Source organism: Diuraphis noxia, unplaced genomic scaffold (assembly GCF_037042655.1).
Source record: "Diuraphis noxia isolate RWA-SAM2 unplaced genomic scaffold, SU_Dnox_SAM2 contig0004, whole genome shotgun sequence".
In the NCBI taxonomy this organism is placed as follows: Eukaryota; Metazoa; Arthropoda; class Insecta; order Hemiptera; family Aphididae; genus Diuraphis; species Diuraphis noxia.
In genome coordinates this window covers 47,742,556-47,759,801 of record NW_028301714.1, presented here as the reverse complement: position 1 = coordinate 47,759,801, position 17,246 = coordinate 47,742,556, and the positions used below count along the sequence as shown (strand labels likewise).

At 28.6% G+C, this 17,246-nt stretch overlaps 4 protein-coding genes across 6 annotated transcripts; 2 read left to right on the top strand and 2 right to left on the bottom strand.

Annotated features, from left to right (window-relative positions):
- The first annotated feature begins 1,551 nt into the window (after nucleotides 1-1,551).
- On the top strand, nucleotides 1,552-3,299 carry wash (WASH complex subunit washout). The gene has a single exon (XM_015520328.2). The coding sequence runs from the start codon at nucleotides 1,752-1,754 to the stop codon at nucleotides 3,072-3,074; it is 1,323 nt and encodes a 440-aa protein (XP_015375814.2). The 5' UTR covers nucleotides 1,552-1,751; the 3' UTR covers nucleotides 3,075-3,299.
- A 63-nt stretch (nucleotides 3,300-3,362) lies between these two features.
- On the bottom strand, nucleotides 3,363-7,357 carry Hira (histone cell cycle regulator-like protein). Its single transcript, XM_015520335.2, has 2 exons — nucleotides 6,549-7,357; nucleotides 3,363-6,440 (listed from the first exon to the last, which is right to left on the bottom strand). The coding sequence occupies exons 1-2, from the start codon at nucleotides 6,741-6,743 to the stop codon at nucleotides 3,930-3,932; spliced, it is 2,706 nt and encodes a 901-aa protein (XP_015375821.1). The 5' UTR covers nucleotides 6,744-7,357; the 3' UTR covers nucleotides 3,363-3,929.
- Nucleotides 7,358-7,605: 248 nt separating this feature from the next.
- RPA2 (Replication protein A2) lies at nucleotides 7,606-9,390 on the top strand. The gene is made up of 4 exons (XM_015520332.2): nucleotides 7,606-7,840; nucleotides 8,297-8,478; nucleotides 8,560-8,829; nucleotides 8,896-9,390. Exons 2-4 carry the CDS (start codon nucleotides 8,305-8,307, stop codon nucleotides 9,199-9,201), a joined length of 750 nt encoding a protein of 249 aa, XP_015375818.1. The 5' UTR covers nucleotides 7,606-7,840; nucleotides 8,297-8,304; the 3' UTR covers nucleotides 9,202-9,390.
- LOC107170256 (phosphatidylinositol-3-phosphatase SAC1-like) lies at nucleotides 9,294-15,878 on the bottom strand. Of its 3 annotated transcripts, none has more exons than XM_015520331.2 (13): nucleotides 15,725-15,878; nucleotides 15,282-15,379; nucleotides 14,124-14,218; nucleotides 13,795-14,000; nucleotides 13,587-13,718; nucleotides 12,801-12,906; nucleotides 12,140-12,327; nucleotides 11,922-12,077; nucleotides 11,538-11,855; nucleotides 11,231-11,467; nucleotides 11,046-11,147; nucleotides 9,677-9,737; nucleotides 9,294-9,611 (listed from the first exon to the last, which is right to left on the bottom strand). In XM_015520331.2, exons 2-13 carry the CDS (start codon nucleotides 15,338-15,340, stop codon nucleotides 9,457-9,459), a joined length of 1,815 nt encoding a protein of 604 aa, XP_015375817.2. In that variant the 5' UTR covers nucleotides 15,341-15,379; nucleotides 15,725-15,878; the 3' UTR covers nucleotides 9,294-9,456. The 3 variants fall into 3 exon arrangements, with proteins under 3 accessions (XP_015375817.2, XP_015375816.2, XP_089081565.1); XM_015520330.2 differs by having other exon boundaries at nucleotides 15,729-15,867; XM_089225439.1 differs by lacking the exon at nucleotides 15,725-15,878 and having other exon boundaries at nucleotides 15,282-15,612.
- Nucleotides 15,879-17,246: the final 1,368 nt, after the last annotated feature.

The window sequence follows — 17,246 nt, the reverse complement described above, 5'->3', positions numbered from 1 at the left end:
TTTGACAATGAACAGTTTGAAACTATCAAAATACACCACAATCTGAAATACGGCAGTTATACATCTCACATCAACGTCATCAACACATAAAAATGTATAACCGGAGCCAATATAAGAGTCTGCAGTAATACAATTCTGTGTGTCCCTTTGTAATTAAAGTAAAGGCTTCCACAATTCATTGGAGGTTTCATCACTACATGTTTACCATTGAGAGTCCCAATACAGTTCGTTAAATTCAAAATGTCATAAAAACGTTGTGTTTTCTTTTCCCATTCATCAAATGCACGCAGTCGGAATCTGTGAATAATGTAAAAGATTTATGATGAGTTACGACTTACGAGATTTACATTCGTAACTCTGTAACATTGTGTATAGGTATCTGCTTGTATATTTAGATGTTTAGGAATAACTTGTAACTAAAAAATATAATTTAATAAACTATTTTTCCTATTTAAACATATATATAAGTAAATAACGACAAATGAGAAAAATAATTTATATATATAGATTAGGTTATATTGGTTATCATTTATTTACGTGGTGCAATGACAAAGGTATGATGTTAAATAAATTTAGAATCAAAATTTATTCCTAAGTCATTAATCATATTTTTACGTGACAAGGATAAGTTATATTTATGTAGTAGTTAATATTATAACAATATATACTAACTTATAGGTACTTGTCACGTAAAAATATGATTAATGACTAAGGAATGAATTTTGATTCTAAAATTCTATTTAAAAATCATGTTGATCAGTTAAATCAAAAATCATTTATGAAATTTGATTTAATATTATTATTTTTATCATATTATACAGCAGCTGGCGTCCCACGAAGATTTACCCCATTGCGATATCTCAAGAAATAATGCAGATATCAAAATTCTGGTTTTATAATAAGAATCACAGGGATAAGAAATATAATTATTTCATTTTTTAATTTTAAAAATTAAAGATTGCCATTTTTCTGAAAATATTGACGTTTCAAAATTTTATTTTCATTAACTTCCTGATTTTTGTAGTTCTTATCCCTGTGAGTCTTATTACAAAACCAGAATTTCGATATCACCATTATTCCGAGAGATATCACAATGGGTAAATCTTCATAGACACCTGTATAATATAATAATATAATATTATGTCGTAGGCCATGGGAGGATAGGCCTACCGGGCAACCGGGCATTTCCCGTCGGGCCCCCCTTCGTATTTCGGTAATGGGGCCCTTAAATATCATATATTATTAAATTCTTTTTCATGTGGGGCCCCTTTTTAAAATTTTCCGGTAGGCCAAAAATGGACTATCCGCCCATGTTGTAGGCTATATGGAAAATGAGTTTTTTTTTTTTATTAGTAATATTCTGTATAGCTCAAAATGCCATGAAAAATTGCTTGTATATTCTGTTTCTGTATTAATACCAGTAATATGGTAATATACTAAATAGTAAATAGAATACTAGATAATAAAGAAAAATACTTATCAAATACTATAGAGTATAGATAGTATTATCAATATTATCTATATTACTCAAAACTACATACAAAATTAATTATTTATTATTTAATACCACTTCAACTATTCATTATTTTATAATTTTATAATACTCCAATGTTCAGTTTTCTTCACAATTCATAGATATCAGCAAAATTGTATTTAGTTTTATTTTTACCTATTATAATAGTGACAGATTTTCAATTTTACTTTCATTCATACATTTTTACTATAATAATAAATTATTTTCTCTTATAAATATGGTTAAAGTTAATAAAGAAGCATATATCCCACTGTTGCCGTATGATCTAGGATATGAAGAGACTATTTTACAGTTAATCAAATCATTAGATTGTCTAGATAAAGTGGTTGAATGTGTATATGAACATGTAAGAGGTAATATAAACTCACAAAAATTGGAAATAGTTAAACTGAGTGATAAATTGAACAACATAGCTAATAAAGTAAAACTACTGTCAAACACCAAGAAATCGATTCAAGTTTATTCCAGTTCAAAATATCCTGCTACACATTTACAAAAAGATTATGAATATAATTATGATTTTGAAATAAAATCTGATATTACAGACAATATCCAAGTTGCTCATCAAATATGTGTGTCAAATGATCCAACTGATAAACTTAAATTTTACCATGTTGATGATGTTGATAAAAAGTTATCAAAAAATAAAGATATTGTTCAAATGAAAGGTCTTGGGGGATTGCCTGATGATGTTAATTATATTAATTCTTTACTATTATTTAATTCAAATGAAAATTTATACAAAAATTATGTTTTATCCAACCCCTATAAAGTTAAAATTACACAAACGAGTAAACAAGTCGAAGAAGTTGAAAATATTAATAAACCAGTGTTTACGCTACCAATAAATGACACTGAAAATCAGTTTAATTATTCTTATACACCAGAATATGAAGAAGTACCTTCTATTGATGTGCCTGCCGATTTACCCGATCTTCCAGGAATAGCAGGTGATGTATTATGTTTCAAAAATGAAGAAGAAAACAATAGCACGCCAGTTGTTTGTAATCCTTCCAGTGTAGTGAATCTTCCAAGTTTTGATGAGTTAGACGATATTCAAAACAGTGAAAAAGTTCCTGATAATTTGATGCAAACTGAGATCCAGATCATAAAACCGGCTGAACCTGAAGAATTGTCAACTGTTGTTTGTACTCAAAATAAAGTTGATGATGTTAAAGACATTGATAATCCCATTAAAACAGATCAAAATGTTAATAAAATGTATAATGATAACATTAATACGCACAGTGTTCTAATGGACGAAATAAGAAATGCAGGAGGATTACAAAAAGCTAAATTACGCTCTGTAGTTGATAGGAAAACAAACGATGAAACAGTACCTAGTGGAGATGGATTAATGGCAGATTTGCATAAAAAGTTAGCTATGCGAAGGCAAGGGATTTCTGGTAATAATAAGCAAAATGATAGCGGCTTAGAAGGGGTGATATACCGTATGGCTTCAACAATGTTACCTCCAAACCTTGAATCTGAAAGTGAAGCAGATGGTGATGACGACACAGAAGGTGATTGGGATGATTAATTGTTCAATAGGTCTAATAAATATTTTAAACTTGTACTAACTATGATTTTTTGCTATTATTTTTGTTTACTCTACAAATACATATTTATTGTATATTTTATTGTTAATTTACCTAATTGTGAAGTTATTTATACTATATTTGTTGCATTGATATCCAAACAAACATTCTCTTTGTATATTTATGAATGGAGAATTTAAAATAAATCTAATTCACTTTATATTAAATGTTTTAATTTTAAAAACTGACAAAGTAATAGGTTTTTATTTAGAAATAAAAAACTAATATGATTTATTTAAGTGTGCACATATTTTTAATTACAATTAAAAAAATTTTAAATTTATAATTTAAATACAAAATATTTTGATAGGATACCTAATATATGCATTATAATTTTAAATTAAATTTACAATTTTTTTTCTATATACAACAATTATTATTTTATAACATAGTATACATTAATAGAAAAAATCAAATATGATTTGTAATAATTAAAATTATTAGTACTAAATTTACGACAAAGTAGTCCAATTGTTGTAATGATTGATTTGAACTGAAGAATTAGAACTTTCTTGTAGTTCAAGAAATATATTTTCTGAGTTCATAAAAAAAAATTTTAGACAAAACATGGATTTTGGTAACATTTCTAAAAAATACTGTATGATATAAAGAATTAAATTACAACTAACAGTTACTGTTATTCATTTTTAAATAAGTAAATTTAAATAAATTTTTTTTAATTGTAAAATACAACATGAATATTATCTAATTTCAATTTTCATATTATTACATAATTAAGTAAACTATTTAAAACATTTTTGTGTATATAATTTAAATTTTACAAAATTAATAATTAATCAGTCGTTTAATTCAGACATTTGCTGTAATTGGTCATGAAACTCAGTGAATAATCTTTGAGTACTTCTTGAACCAGCTATAATGCCTAACACATCTCTTAAAAGTTCATGTTTTGATATACCAATTATTGTTTCAACTTTTTTATGACTTGAATAACCATGTGAAACACCCAATAAATCCTGACATAAATGTCTTAGTCGATCATTATCTTCTCTTTCAATTAAATATGAAACATAAGCCATTAACCAATATTTGTATTCTTTATCTGACTCCAAAGCTAAAGATGCTGACATCTGTTGTTCCAAAAATGATTTAGAACATAATTCGCTTATCCCTTCAGTGTCCTTAAAATCTAAGTTTGATTTATACCTTGAAGAATATGTTTGCATGACACTCAGTGGATACTTTCCACTAGTTTTATTTAAGCCATTGTGTTTATTTTTTTGAGAAGAATTTGAATATATAGCATCTCCACTATCACCAATCATCATCCAACATTTTGCACTTATAGAAAACATATATGATTTACCAGTAGTTAATGTGATTATTGATGTTCCATTTTCAGTCAACATACATTTTTGTACATTTACTGGCTTATTTTTATTTGAACAAACCAATGTGTTAAGTTTTTCTTCGTGTAGGACACATTCCTGTTTATATATGTTCCAAACAGAAAGAGAATTTTGGGTCATGCATAGCAAATAGTGATTATTAGAACTAATAGAGGTTACTACAGACGATAGTACATAGGGAGGACATATTAATGAACCGTTTTTTGACCCTATTATATGAACAGTGCAATCACTCAATGCCACAACTATTAATGATAGAGTTTTATTAGTACAATATTTTACTACACTTGAGCTAAATACTTTTTCCCAAGCAATTAAATTATTACTATAGACTTTCATTTTAGAAATAGGCCCATTTATAGTATTACATTTATCGTTTTCTACAACAATCCTATCGGTACATGAGTTTGAAATAGTGAACTTTCTTTTTTGCATTGTAATTTGACCAAAATTAGGTCGGGCATCTGATGAAATTTCATTATCTTCCAAATTATTGAATTTAATTTTTTTAGTTGAAAATAAATTTGATACTAATGCTACAGGTTCTGGCCTTTTCTTTGATTCTCCCCTACTAGGAGATATTTGTAAAACAGATGTAGGAGTGCTTCTTGGTATTGTTGAATCGATAATTGTTGGAGTTTGAGATTCTTGGCTAAAGTTACTACAACTGTTGCTTATATTAGGCTCAATAATATTATTCACTCTTTCAACAACTACTTGACTTTTACATTCACTAGATGATGAAAACGGTAAAACATTTATTTCTTCTGCATTATCAGGTGTTGGTGGTATAAAAATAGGTGTAATACGTCTGCGTCCATCAGATGTGCGAGTTTCAATTTGTTTTTTCAAAATTGGTGGTGAAGGTTTAATTACATTTGGAGAAGCCTGTTTGATTTCTTTTTTAGGACCAACCTCTTGGATTTCTGACTGTTGTGTACCATTCATTTTTAGTATTGCTGGATTTTCTATCAATAAATTGTTATTGTGGCGTTCTGAAGGCGAAATACCATACATTTTTTCAAAAATTATATTTTTATCTTGATTACTAAGTGCTTTTCCAATATCTTTTGGATCAAATATTAATATTGCTATAGTTCCATCATATGAACAAGCATACAAGTTCAGTCCATTTGTTGACCAAGATAAATCTAACACAGGACCTTGAAATAAACTTTCAAGAACTACTACTGGTCTTTTTAATCCTGTTTGCCATACTGATACATTTGTATCCCTAGAGCCTACAGCACATAAACACATATGATGATTTTTCTTGCCAACTTTACGCTCCATTATTGAATTACTAAATCTCACACAATTTACAGCTTTTCTATGTCCTACATAATCTTTCTCATATGTCCAACCATCTCTTTCAATAACTTTAGCTACAGGGCCGTTGTTGTTCATAGCATGAGCCGATACTAAATATTGCCCATCTGGAGACCAACTATGCCGCAGTACAGATGTATTTCCACCACAGTCCTTAAAGGGAGTCGTAACAATAGTATCTGTTTTCCAATCAGATGTTCTCCATATTCTTAAAGTTCTATCATCCGACTGTGATGAAATATATTTACCGATTGGATCCCAAGAAACCCCTTTTACCAGACCAGTATGTCCAGAAAGAACTTTATGGACAGATGGAAATTTTTGAGCATCCCATATGATTATTGTATTGTCCACTGAACATGATGCCAAATATGAGTCATGTGGTGACCACGCAAGATCAAGTATATCACCTGAGTGTGAGCGTAAAGTGAACATACATTTCCACGTTTCAATATTAACAATATTTTTGGTGCCAAACACAATGTTTCCACTGTTTGGATATTTGCTCAATGTCCACACCATAATGATTTTATCATCGCCGCCAGATGCCAAAAATTTTCCCGAGTGACTCCAACGAACACAATTGACACTTGCTAAATGGCTGTCAACCTAAAATAATTAAACTATAATAGCTTTTCCAATCATTATTAATTTGATTACTGACTTCAAAACATTTTGAACCCCCTCTCCCTTGTTCACTAGAAAACAACCACTCACTTGGCATAACATTTTTGGTACGTTCTCGTCGTTTTCGCTGTTTTCGTCCAGCACCGCGGCTGTGTTCCACAACATTACCAGTCCGGAATCCCGGCCCTGACCACCGGTGGCCAGACGAGTACCATCTGGATGAATGTCGATCGAAAATATAGGCATACCATTGTGAGATATCCATGATGGTTTCAGAATAATCATTATATACGTTGGAGGGTTTCGTTTACAATTTTTTCTTTATACTAAATTCATCCATAGTTAACAATCTAAATGGCATATTGTATTTTGTGACTTATTACAAAGTTAAAAACTGAAAGGCGAAAAAACATTTAATTAATTATTTATTATACTTGAAGTTCTCACCCTTCGCACATAAATTTTATTTTTTTTTTACCGGGAATTATTTTTCATGTTTTTGTTATTCGTTTCCGACAACGCAACGTTACGGACATCATATACTTCAAAATTGTTCCTAACAACAGTCTACAACTATCAAGCCTGCCTTAACATTCCGCCACCATACCCATGGGCCATGACACTGGTAACGGAACCGAGCTTTTCCACTCACCAGTGTCCAGTATCCGCTTTTCTCTATATATAGGGTAATATTTTATATTACTGGTCCTTCCACCTTCCTAAGCTGCTCAGTACGCAAACGGAGTGCTCACTTACGAGTAACGACTCTCTCGAAATGCGCAAGCACGATGAAACTATTAAAGTTATATATACAAATTATACGAATAGAATATACCACAAGGCACAGAGTAATAAGAATTACTAATTACTATTTACTATTGAGAATTCTTATTACTTTGGAATATTCAATACACTATTTTATTTACATCAATAATCATGCTTGTAAAAGCGGGTTTCCTCTAAAGTAGTAAAGTCTAATAATACGGTAACGTGGTTAATCGTGTGGTAATCTAACGTAACAAACCAATCGTGAACGGGTAGACTCTGCTGTATCCGGGAGGGGCAGGAGGTTTAAACCATAGACCTGTAAACTAGTTTGCGGGTCTATGGTTTAAACCACAGAACAATTCCGTCCATTATCAAGTTTCTCCTTTTGCCGCCATAACGACATGATGCGCTGGACATTCTTTGGTTCCCGAGATATTATTCATTATTCACTAGTTCAATACGATTACGCATTTATGTGATTATAAATTTATAAGTAATATTAAGTTTAAACCATAAACGGCATAAACTCAGCGATCGCCGATCACTGATCACCATATAGTGGTACACAACACGTGTACTATACTAACCTCGATCACAGTTTTCTTTTCCGACAGGTAAGGAATTATTGACATGATATGTAGTTTGAGACGTGAATAAAGCTTATGTTAGCGTACGAATGTTAATCCACACTATTTCTGTTGAAAAACAAATCAGTAACCGGCCCCCAAATAATGTTTTTAACTCTAGTACAGAATTAGATCCAGTCCCCTCTCAAATAACAATTAGTTTTTAAACATTTTTCCAATATAATATATTAAATTACTTATTTGTATGAACCCCGAGCCCCAGTACCACGGGTCCTTCTGATCCACGCCACTTGTGGGTGCCTTGTTAGCAACTATGTGATTGATTGATTCTATTCTTGTCACTGAGTACCGATTAATACGAAGCTTACTGTTATAATATTTTCTAAATGTCTAGTTTAATAATATAGTAATTTATTGTAAATTATTCTTTTATAAAAATAATTGCTGTATTTTACTGATAACTTAATTATAAAATGTTTTCAGACTTAAAAATGTGGGGTGATGATGAAGGTGGCTTTAATGTCACAATGACACAAAGTCCAGCAACAGCATCTGGAGCTGAACCAAAACAAAATACTGTAATTACTGTAGCTATTCGTGAATTGTTTGATAGTAACGAGGAAAACAAAAATACACATGTTGTAGTTGTTGGAATTATCAAACAGGTAAAACCATTATTAATTTTATGATAAAACATCTACTTAAAAATAATGTAACATTATAATTTTTTTTTTTGTGTTTTACAGGTTGAAACACAAACGTTAAAGAATATGTTTACAATTGAAGATAATACTGGTCGCTTGTTATGCATTCAATGGGGCGATGAGAACGAATTATCAAGATATCCAAAGTTAATTGAAAATGCATATTTTAAAGTAGTTGGTAGTAAAAGAATTCAAAATGACAAGGTCACTTTGCTTTGTCACAGTGTAAGACCTTTAGAAAGTCTAAATGAATTAACGCATCATTTATTAAGTATTATTGCGTTACCGTTAATAACCGAGGAAATCAATATGGTAAGAATAATTATCTAACTTATGTAAAAAACAAAAAAATGTTATTTATTTTTATTTGATTTTTAGACTAGCGGTACACAGCAGTCTATTGCAACAAATCAAAAGGACTTTTTAATCAGTGGTGATAATGCTAATGGATTTATGGATACAACCAACAATTTATCACTGAACCCAAAACAGTTAAAAGTTTATACAGTAATAAAGAGGTGCCAGGATGAGGCAGGTTATTCAGCATTAGATATTCAAAAGATACTTCCAGAGAAAATTCCATTACCAGAAATAGAAAAAATTCTTTCATTTTTCATTGAAGAGGGACATATTTTCTCAACCATTGATGAGAATCATTACAAAGTCACAGACTTTGGAAGTTAAATATTCAGTTTTTAAATTCATTTTAACATTATTTTATAAATTGAAAACTAGAATAAGTTATTATTTAAGCACAATAATTTTAATGTACTATGTCACTAATGCAGTAAATGTTTATTACTAAAAATAATCAATACATTTTTATAATAATATTTAAGATAATAAATCATAAAATTTATTTTCCACACAAAAGTTTCATAACAGTTTATATATCCTAAAAAGTAACATACGATTATAATAAAATTGAGAAAGAATGCACTAAGACTGATGATGATGAAGTCTTTTTCCATTGTCAAAACTTGATAGCCGTGGATAGTTAACAAACTCTTTTCCATAATAAAATATCAATGACAATACACACATAACCATTGTGCCCCAAAATAGAAGGAATATATAAGTTCCAGTGTTGTATTCTAACAAACAGATATAAGATATTATATTAACTTTATGATTAACAGTTTAAATATTTAATACTTACCAGAAGTAAACACCGCATTAGCCATGAACATTGCAAGTGCAATCATTAAAATTATTGGATACTAAAAAATAAAATAATATAAATAAGTACTTAGTATAACCTGTATTATAATATTAAAATTATCTTCTATAATAGGTTTGTAATCCTATAAGATCAAAATTGTTTCTGGAATATTGTTAATGAACGTGAGACAGTCTGTTGAAATAGCGTGAAATGTTATATTGTTGGCAATGTAGGAGTTTTAAATTTAAATACTTTAATAAAACTAATATTCCAAACATAACGAATCAATAGTTAACTAAAGTTCTCCAACAAATTCTCTAATGGGATATTATTATTATTATATTAAACTTTAATATTTCCATTGCATTTTAAAAGGGTTGTGTGTAATCTTCATCTCATACAAACATTATAAATGTATAATAGGACATTTGTGTTAGTAGTTCCAATTATGTGTTGATTATTTTATTACTAGAGTAAATTTACCTATTATCAAACTTAAAGATAAGAATTTTAACTGTTTTATTGTTGTGGTTATTTCAATTTTGTAATTTTTATGCTAGATGAGTTTGTAAAATGCTACAATTATTAACAGATGATTATAATCAATTGCTTTAAAATTATAACTACAAAAAAAAAACCATTATGAAAACAAAATAAATAGTGTTTTATTATCAAGTCTAATTTTCACTCTAATATTAAAACTATTGTCACAACATTCAAACCGAGTAACACAAATTTCATTATGTTAATTTTAAAAATAATGTTACATTAATTGAAATAAAATGAAATATCACTATTTGCTACTGCATTACTAAACAGCGGTTTCATTAAAGTAATTTGTATAAAGGGGATTCGGTACCATGATAATCTGTCTTTGTTTAACACATGCGTGACAGGGTTTTAGCCATAGTTTTTGCCAAACATACCAATACCAACCTTTATACCCAGTGAATGATACAAATTTTGACAACAGATTTAAATTTGACATCAAACCTACTTGAGAACACTTTTTCCACATTTTTATTTTTTTATTATAACTTCTCCAAAAGAAAAAATGACAATTTTTATAGTATTGCATTAATAGGAATTTGGGAGATAATATGAATAATGTGGAAAAGTGAATCTTAAGTAATCTTGACAACCTATTCAAATCTGTTTTTTAAATTATTATAGCTTCATTAAATCAATTAGTGTTAGGAATTAGGCAAAGAACAGATTAACAGAACACGTCTATAATCCTTTATCTCGCGTACATTACACAAAGACGAAAAATAATAGTACCAAATTCCCTGAAGTCATTACCCAACACTTGCAGTAACATCATGACAATTCATTCCATAACAAATAACATTAAATTATAACTTACCATAAAATATTTAAGAGCTGGTTTGACTTCTAAAGGGCATGACAAAGATGCACATTCTTCGGCATTTACAACATAATTTCCCAAAACAAGATCAATACTATCCTATGAAGTATGAATAACATAAAAGAAAATGTATTTTATTATGATTCAAAAATAACATTAAACAATATTAATATTCTACTAACTTGGCGAACTCCATCTCTAAGATTGTTTTTGTAATATCGTAAAAGTGAATTTTTTAAATCTCTGAACATTCCATTGTAAGTTCGTTTACCAGTTCGCGTAAAATCAGTTTTTAAAGCTCCAGTTCCAGAGTATTGAATTGATATTATATCAGCATGGTCAGCCCATATTGATTTGAATAAACATTCAAAATCTGATTGATCTTCAACTTTTTGTCCAAAGTTTAATATGTCCATTTTCTTAAATAATTATAAAATATTTTATTTGTAATTTTATATCTAAATATTTAATAAGATTAAACAATTTTACCTGCAACATAACAGTCAACATTCTACGACCTAATAAACTTTGAACAACATTAGTTCGATCCAAACAATCCACACAGTTTGTTCTAAATACTCCTTTTTGTAACATCAGCAATTTTCCGTCAGATCCAAGAAGAAAGTATTTTAAATTATCTTGCTCGTGAGCTACTCTATTGACTAAAATTGAAAGTCTATCCCATCTCATTTTTTTACACTCACTATGAAAATCAAATGCTTCATATTTAATTTTTTTATTGTCCAACATACCAACAATATCATGATAACTGCGTTCCAATTCTTGCTCTGCTCCTCTATGATCAATCTTTTATTTTTATTATGATGTATTAGTATAAATTTAAATTAAATACACAAAAACCATTTTAATTACCAAGTTAATCAAAATTTGTTGACCATAAACAGAAATCTGCTCATTAAAGTGAATTGTAGCTGCTTCTAAATGATTTTCATTTTGAGCTATCTGCATTACGGGTTTATATTTAAGTGTTGGATATTGAACCCAATACAAAGGAATTGATCCACGTGTCTAAAGAAGCAACTTTAATAAAAACTGATAAATGATTATCAAAGTAATAAGAATTAATATACCTGCACATAAGAACTCTTAGTGTTATTATATTCTACTATCATTTCTGTCTCAACAAAATTGGCAACATTTCCATTCTGATCAATACCACGTTTTAATAATCTTGGACCATGGCGATTTCTTGATCGTCTAGATACTACTGTCCAGACAAAACTTTTTCCATTTAAGATACAATCATTTATCGCAATAACTGAAATCAAAAATAATTTCCATAAAGTTATAAATACAATTATTGGTTAAAATAAAAAAATCCTTTAAAATCAACACTGATTATATATATTTTCATATTATTTTTAAACTTATTAATTTGCACCCAATTATATTTTGTACAACTTTACTCAAAGTTTTGAGTAACAGACCACAGAGTAATTTTACTGGGTCTACTTTGAAAAGTTGTGAAATAAGTTTTTAAATCTGTGTATAATTAAAAGAAAATTATATAGCCAACAACTTTCTTGCTTACTTAAAAAATTGAATACTTATTTTTTTTCTGTTTATTTGTAAAATGTATTTGTATTAGTAACAATCTGATAGTATAACAAATCAGTAAATCTCAAAAAACCTACTCCCCCCAGTATATAGCTGATAGTCAATATTCAATACAGACTAAATTACAACATTATACAAAAAATAGGTGAAGACATAACTTATATATCAACTTACATCCATGAATGATGGAAACACAAAACTCATGATGCTCCATACAAAAATTCTTCAATAAATAATGGTTCCACAGAAATCGCTGATCCGCCCTTTCATACATTGGAATCTAAAATAAGAAGAAAAATATGTAAACATTTTAATCATTGTGATTTAGCATCTAAGGTTAAACCAAAATTCATACAGAGACAGCAAAATTAAAAATAAAACCGTGTTTGTATTTATAATACAATTTTAAGTATGTATTCCAGCCTGTGATGGAAAAGTAAATGTTGTATTCATTATTTTAGCAACATTACATCTATCACACAATTATTAATATCACATTATTCGCTAGTACTGAGTTTCAACTACATAATTTAAACTGTTACTTTAAATTTCTTATATTAAGATTTTACATGTAAGTGTATAAATATAAAACTCATGTAAATCTTAGTACAATTATCACATATCCCACAATATAACTCACTTCTACTTCACCAAACTTTGAAAATAAAGCATTGGCGGTGTGTTCATTAAGCTGTCATCACGTTTAATTTGAATGTGGCTCAATAAAACTAGTCACATAACTAGTTGGATAAAATAGGACACTTGAGAAATAAGTTGTATAAGTAAAACATATAATATAAGGTTTACCAGAAATTAATTTTTAATTGTGTATTCCCAAAGGTTAGTAATAGATAAACATTTCAAACTTTGCTACATTACAAAAAATATTGTCTAGATGCCTCTGTAATCATTATAATACAACTTTCAATCATTTATTTGCTGTATATTTTTTAAGCTTACGTTTACAAATGATGTAGAAGTGTTATACAGCCTCTGCATTGTGTGAGTTAAATCATATGTATATGAAAAATAATAATATGGAGTATTAAAGGTTTGCTTGATCATGTTTAAATATTCAATATCCATTCGTTCCTATTTAACATAAAAATATTTTTATAAAAATATATAAATACAGTTTTAACTATAAAAATATAAAATGTGTAAGTACTTGTGTTTCATTTAAATGAAGCTTAGTCTTAGGTATAGGTAAAATATCAATGTCTACCAATTGCCATATATCATGACCATTTATTTTACCAACAAACTTTTTTTTTTTTATTATGATAATATATGGGCCAATTAAAAGTTTTACAACTCCCAATATTCCAGCAATTGGTTGGCTTTTACTTTCTGATGGTATTTGACCATTGTTTGCTGAAAAATAGTTAAGCCAGGTTAAATAATAAGATATTTTAATGAACTATTGGATACAATAACTAAATTCTGTAGCTCAAAAAATTAAAAAATGTATATGAAATGAATCCATAAATTATCTACTTTGTTTTTGAGAGGTGAAGTCAATTCGATCGATATTCAGTATTATATTCGTGTTTTGTACAGGCTCAATGAATATATTATTTGGGCAAATATACCTGAAAATAAAATAAGTTAGAATATTATGTTGAATTATAAATACATTCAAATTTTTAGACATATTAAATATACTTAACGACCATATTTTTGAATACTTCAAATTTTTTGTACCACTTAAAGATGGTCCTATGACAATACAAACTTCTGTTTTTCAAATAGGACTCCTCTTCCTTCATTTTTAGTTTTAATTATTTGGTAGATATTTATTTTTTATTTTTTTTTTTGGGGGGGGGGGGAATTTTTATGTAGATATGAGGGCTTAGATGATTTTAAAAACTCAGTAATTACTATTAATCTATCATTTATCAATACAAATAATTTATAAAAATGATCTAAGTAGTAAGTATGATGAATACTACATTAATATTACATATAGTTTATAGTTTTGTAAAACCATATTAAAAGATTACTATACATAAATAAATAATATAAGCATTATACTATATAATAACTCAGAAATTACTCTTGTTGACATTTTTATTTAGATACCAACATCAACATTTTCAATCAAATCATCTGCAAAATATTTTACAGTAAAAAGGGGATGGGTTTTTATTTGAAAAATAGAAGTTTTATATCGCCATAAGACACTCATCAGGTAGCACAAAAAATAATAGAAATTTAAAAATATGATTTTATAGTATACTTAAAAATTCTAAAAATCAGAATTTAAATAAAAGTGTAATTAAAGGGAAAAATTAAGGTGAGCATCAGTAAAAAATCACCCTGTATAACTGATTTGAATACGCATTACAAAAAATATCTGTTTTCAAATAGAAACTAGGGACAGATTATAGTTAGTTTTTAATCAACCAATTAAAATATATTTTGCGAGACAATTTTTTAAATTTTAACTTGTACCTAAGTAGTTAATAGTAGATTTAATTTTCCTCCGAAGAAATACCTACAATAGAAATTATGGAAATTACTTACCATTGTGAAAAAGGCAACATTTTTTTTAAATTACAATTATTGTAGTTGATTACCCATAGGATAATATCTTTTACAGGTAAAATTGTTTAGAAGAAAAGTACTTTGCGAACACATTCAGTTGATACTTACATATTAAATTCGTTATAGATTAACGAAGTGGTCTTAGGTTCTGCAGTTATAGAGTTCATGTTGAACAATTTATTGACGAAGAAAAACAAAAATTACAACTGGAAAAAAATTTCACATAAGTAAATTCGAAAGTTATAAAAGCAGTTAAAAAACAAACAAAAACTTTGGATATCTTATCTTTGATCATTCGCACAAATAAAAATTTAAAAATAGTAAATAGTCTCACTAAGTAACACGAATTAAGATAGAGTATCACTAATCAGTAATCACTGCTATCTTAGCGTATAATAGTACTAAGTAGAACTTTTTCGAAAAAAATTAAAACAATAATAATAATTTATTGTTATTATATGGTCGCAACAGCAATCATCTTAATCTTACTATCTATAGTTCGTATTCGATGATAACTACCACAAATTAAAATATATTTCAATTCTTGTTACCTACTACACTCAACTACCAGCGCACAGCCGTCCTTAGTCCTTACTCCTTACACCTTAGTTATTATTAATTTTTCAAGTCAAATGACAATGACAAATAATAAAATATACTTTATGATTTAACTCAATGGTCAAGTCAAACTGTGTTATCTCTTATCATTTGGTAATTACCACGATTAAAGAAAGTATCAAGATTCAAGGTGATAATTCGGCTGACGGCTATAGATTTTAAGCGATTTTTGAAATTTTTTTTGTTAACCATAATAAAATGGAAGCTGATAATCTATTAGTTTATATTTATTTATAACAACTGTACTGAAATATCTAAACTCTGCAATTCCGCATCATATTTCAATTAGAGTTTCTGACTTTCCAGTCTTCCGTTTAATTTTATACTTCAATACTACATACCACCGCTAATAGACAATAATTAAGTTATGTCAAAGAATAGATGAAATCTATTTTAATTTAATATGTTCTGTATTTATACTCCGTCTTCCCACTAATCTCTATTACTCTGAGTAGATGAGCAGCTGTGGTCGATTCTCTGGATTCTTATTGATTACGTCAGTTATGTCATATACTCATACAGTCATACGCCTATTTTATTCATACCTACAATAATAATTGCGAATCACTCGGTTATTGGTACGTAGTATGCACAAAGTAGCTTACTGGCTAAGATCATAAATTAAAATAATATGCATAAATGCATTATGTAGGCAGGTATATATATTTTATTATATATTATATTATAGGTGTATCGGGAAAGGTTATTTGTCGAACGATTATTGTGATCACAAAATTATAACAAATAGGTAACCACCCGACCACCGAACCAATGTGAACCATGAGTAGGGTACCTAGGGTAGAACCAATAGAACTACAACATGATACCAAAATTTATTCTATGATATATCATCAACATATTACGGCATGGTGGGTGTATCGGGTGACGTGTATCGATGGGCGTGTGGTTATGGACTTTACGGTACCCGTCCGGAAACGTGACGTCGGAAATTCTTCAAGAATTGTGCAAGTTATTTTTCTCGTATCACCTCACCACTACTACCTACCGAAGAGTCAATAAAGACATCATTACCTTGAACCATAGAACATATTCTATGCTTGCTTGAATTCTGAACATGGCGTAAAAAACGTATACCGTAAAATAATGATGGTATAAATTTGTTCCCGTCTAAGTGGTTAATTTTAGTATAATATTATAAATTTAAACGTTGTCGCCCATATATAGGCGATACCTAATAGTACTTATAGGTATTGCAATTGTCAATAAGTAGATAAATTATCATAATTATTTTTTTAGGTATATGTGTTATATACTTAAATATGTTACTCCGACCATTCCCAAATTTGAACATTTAAAAAACCTTGATTATTCAAGTTACGTTGATAAAATAGCCACCATCATACAGTCAAAAATCGAAATCGGAATAAAATAATTTCGAAAATACCATTTACCACATATTTCAATTTTCAATTCATTATACCTATTTAGTATTTG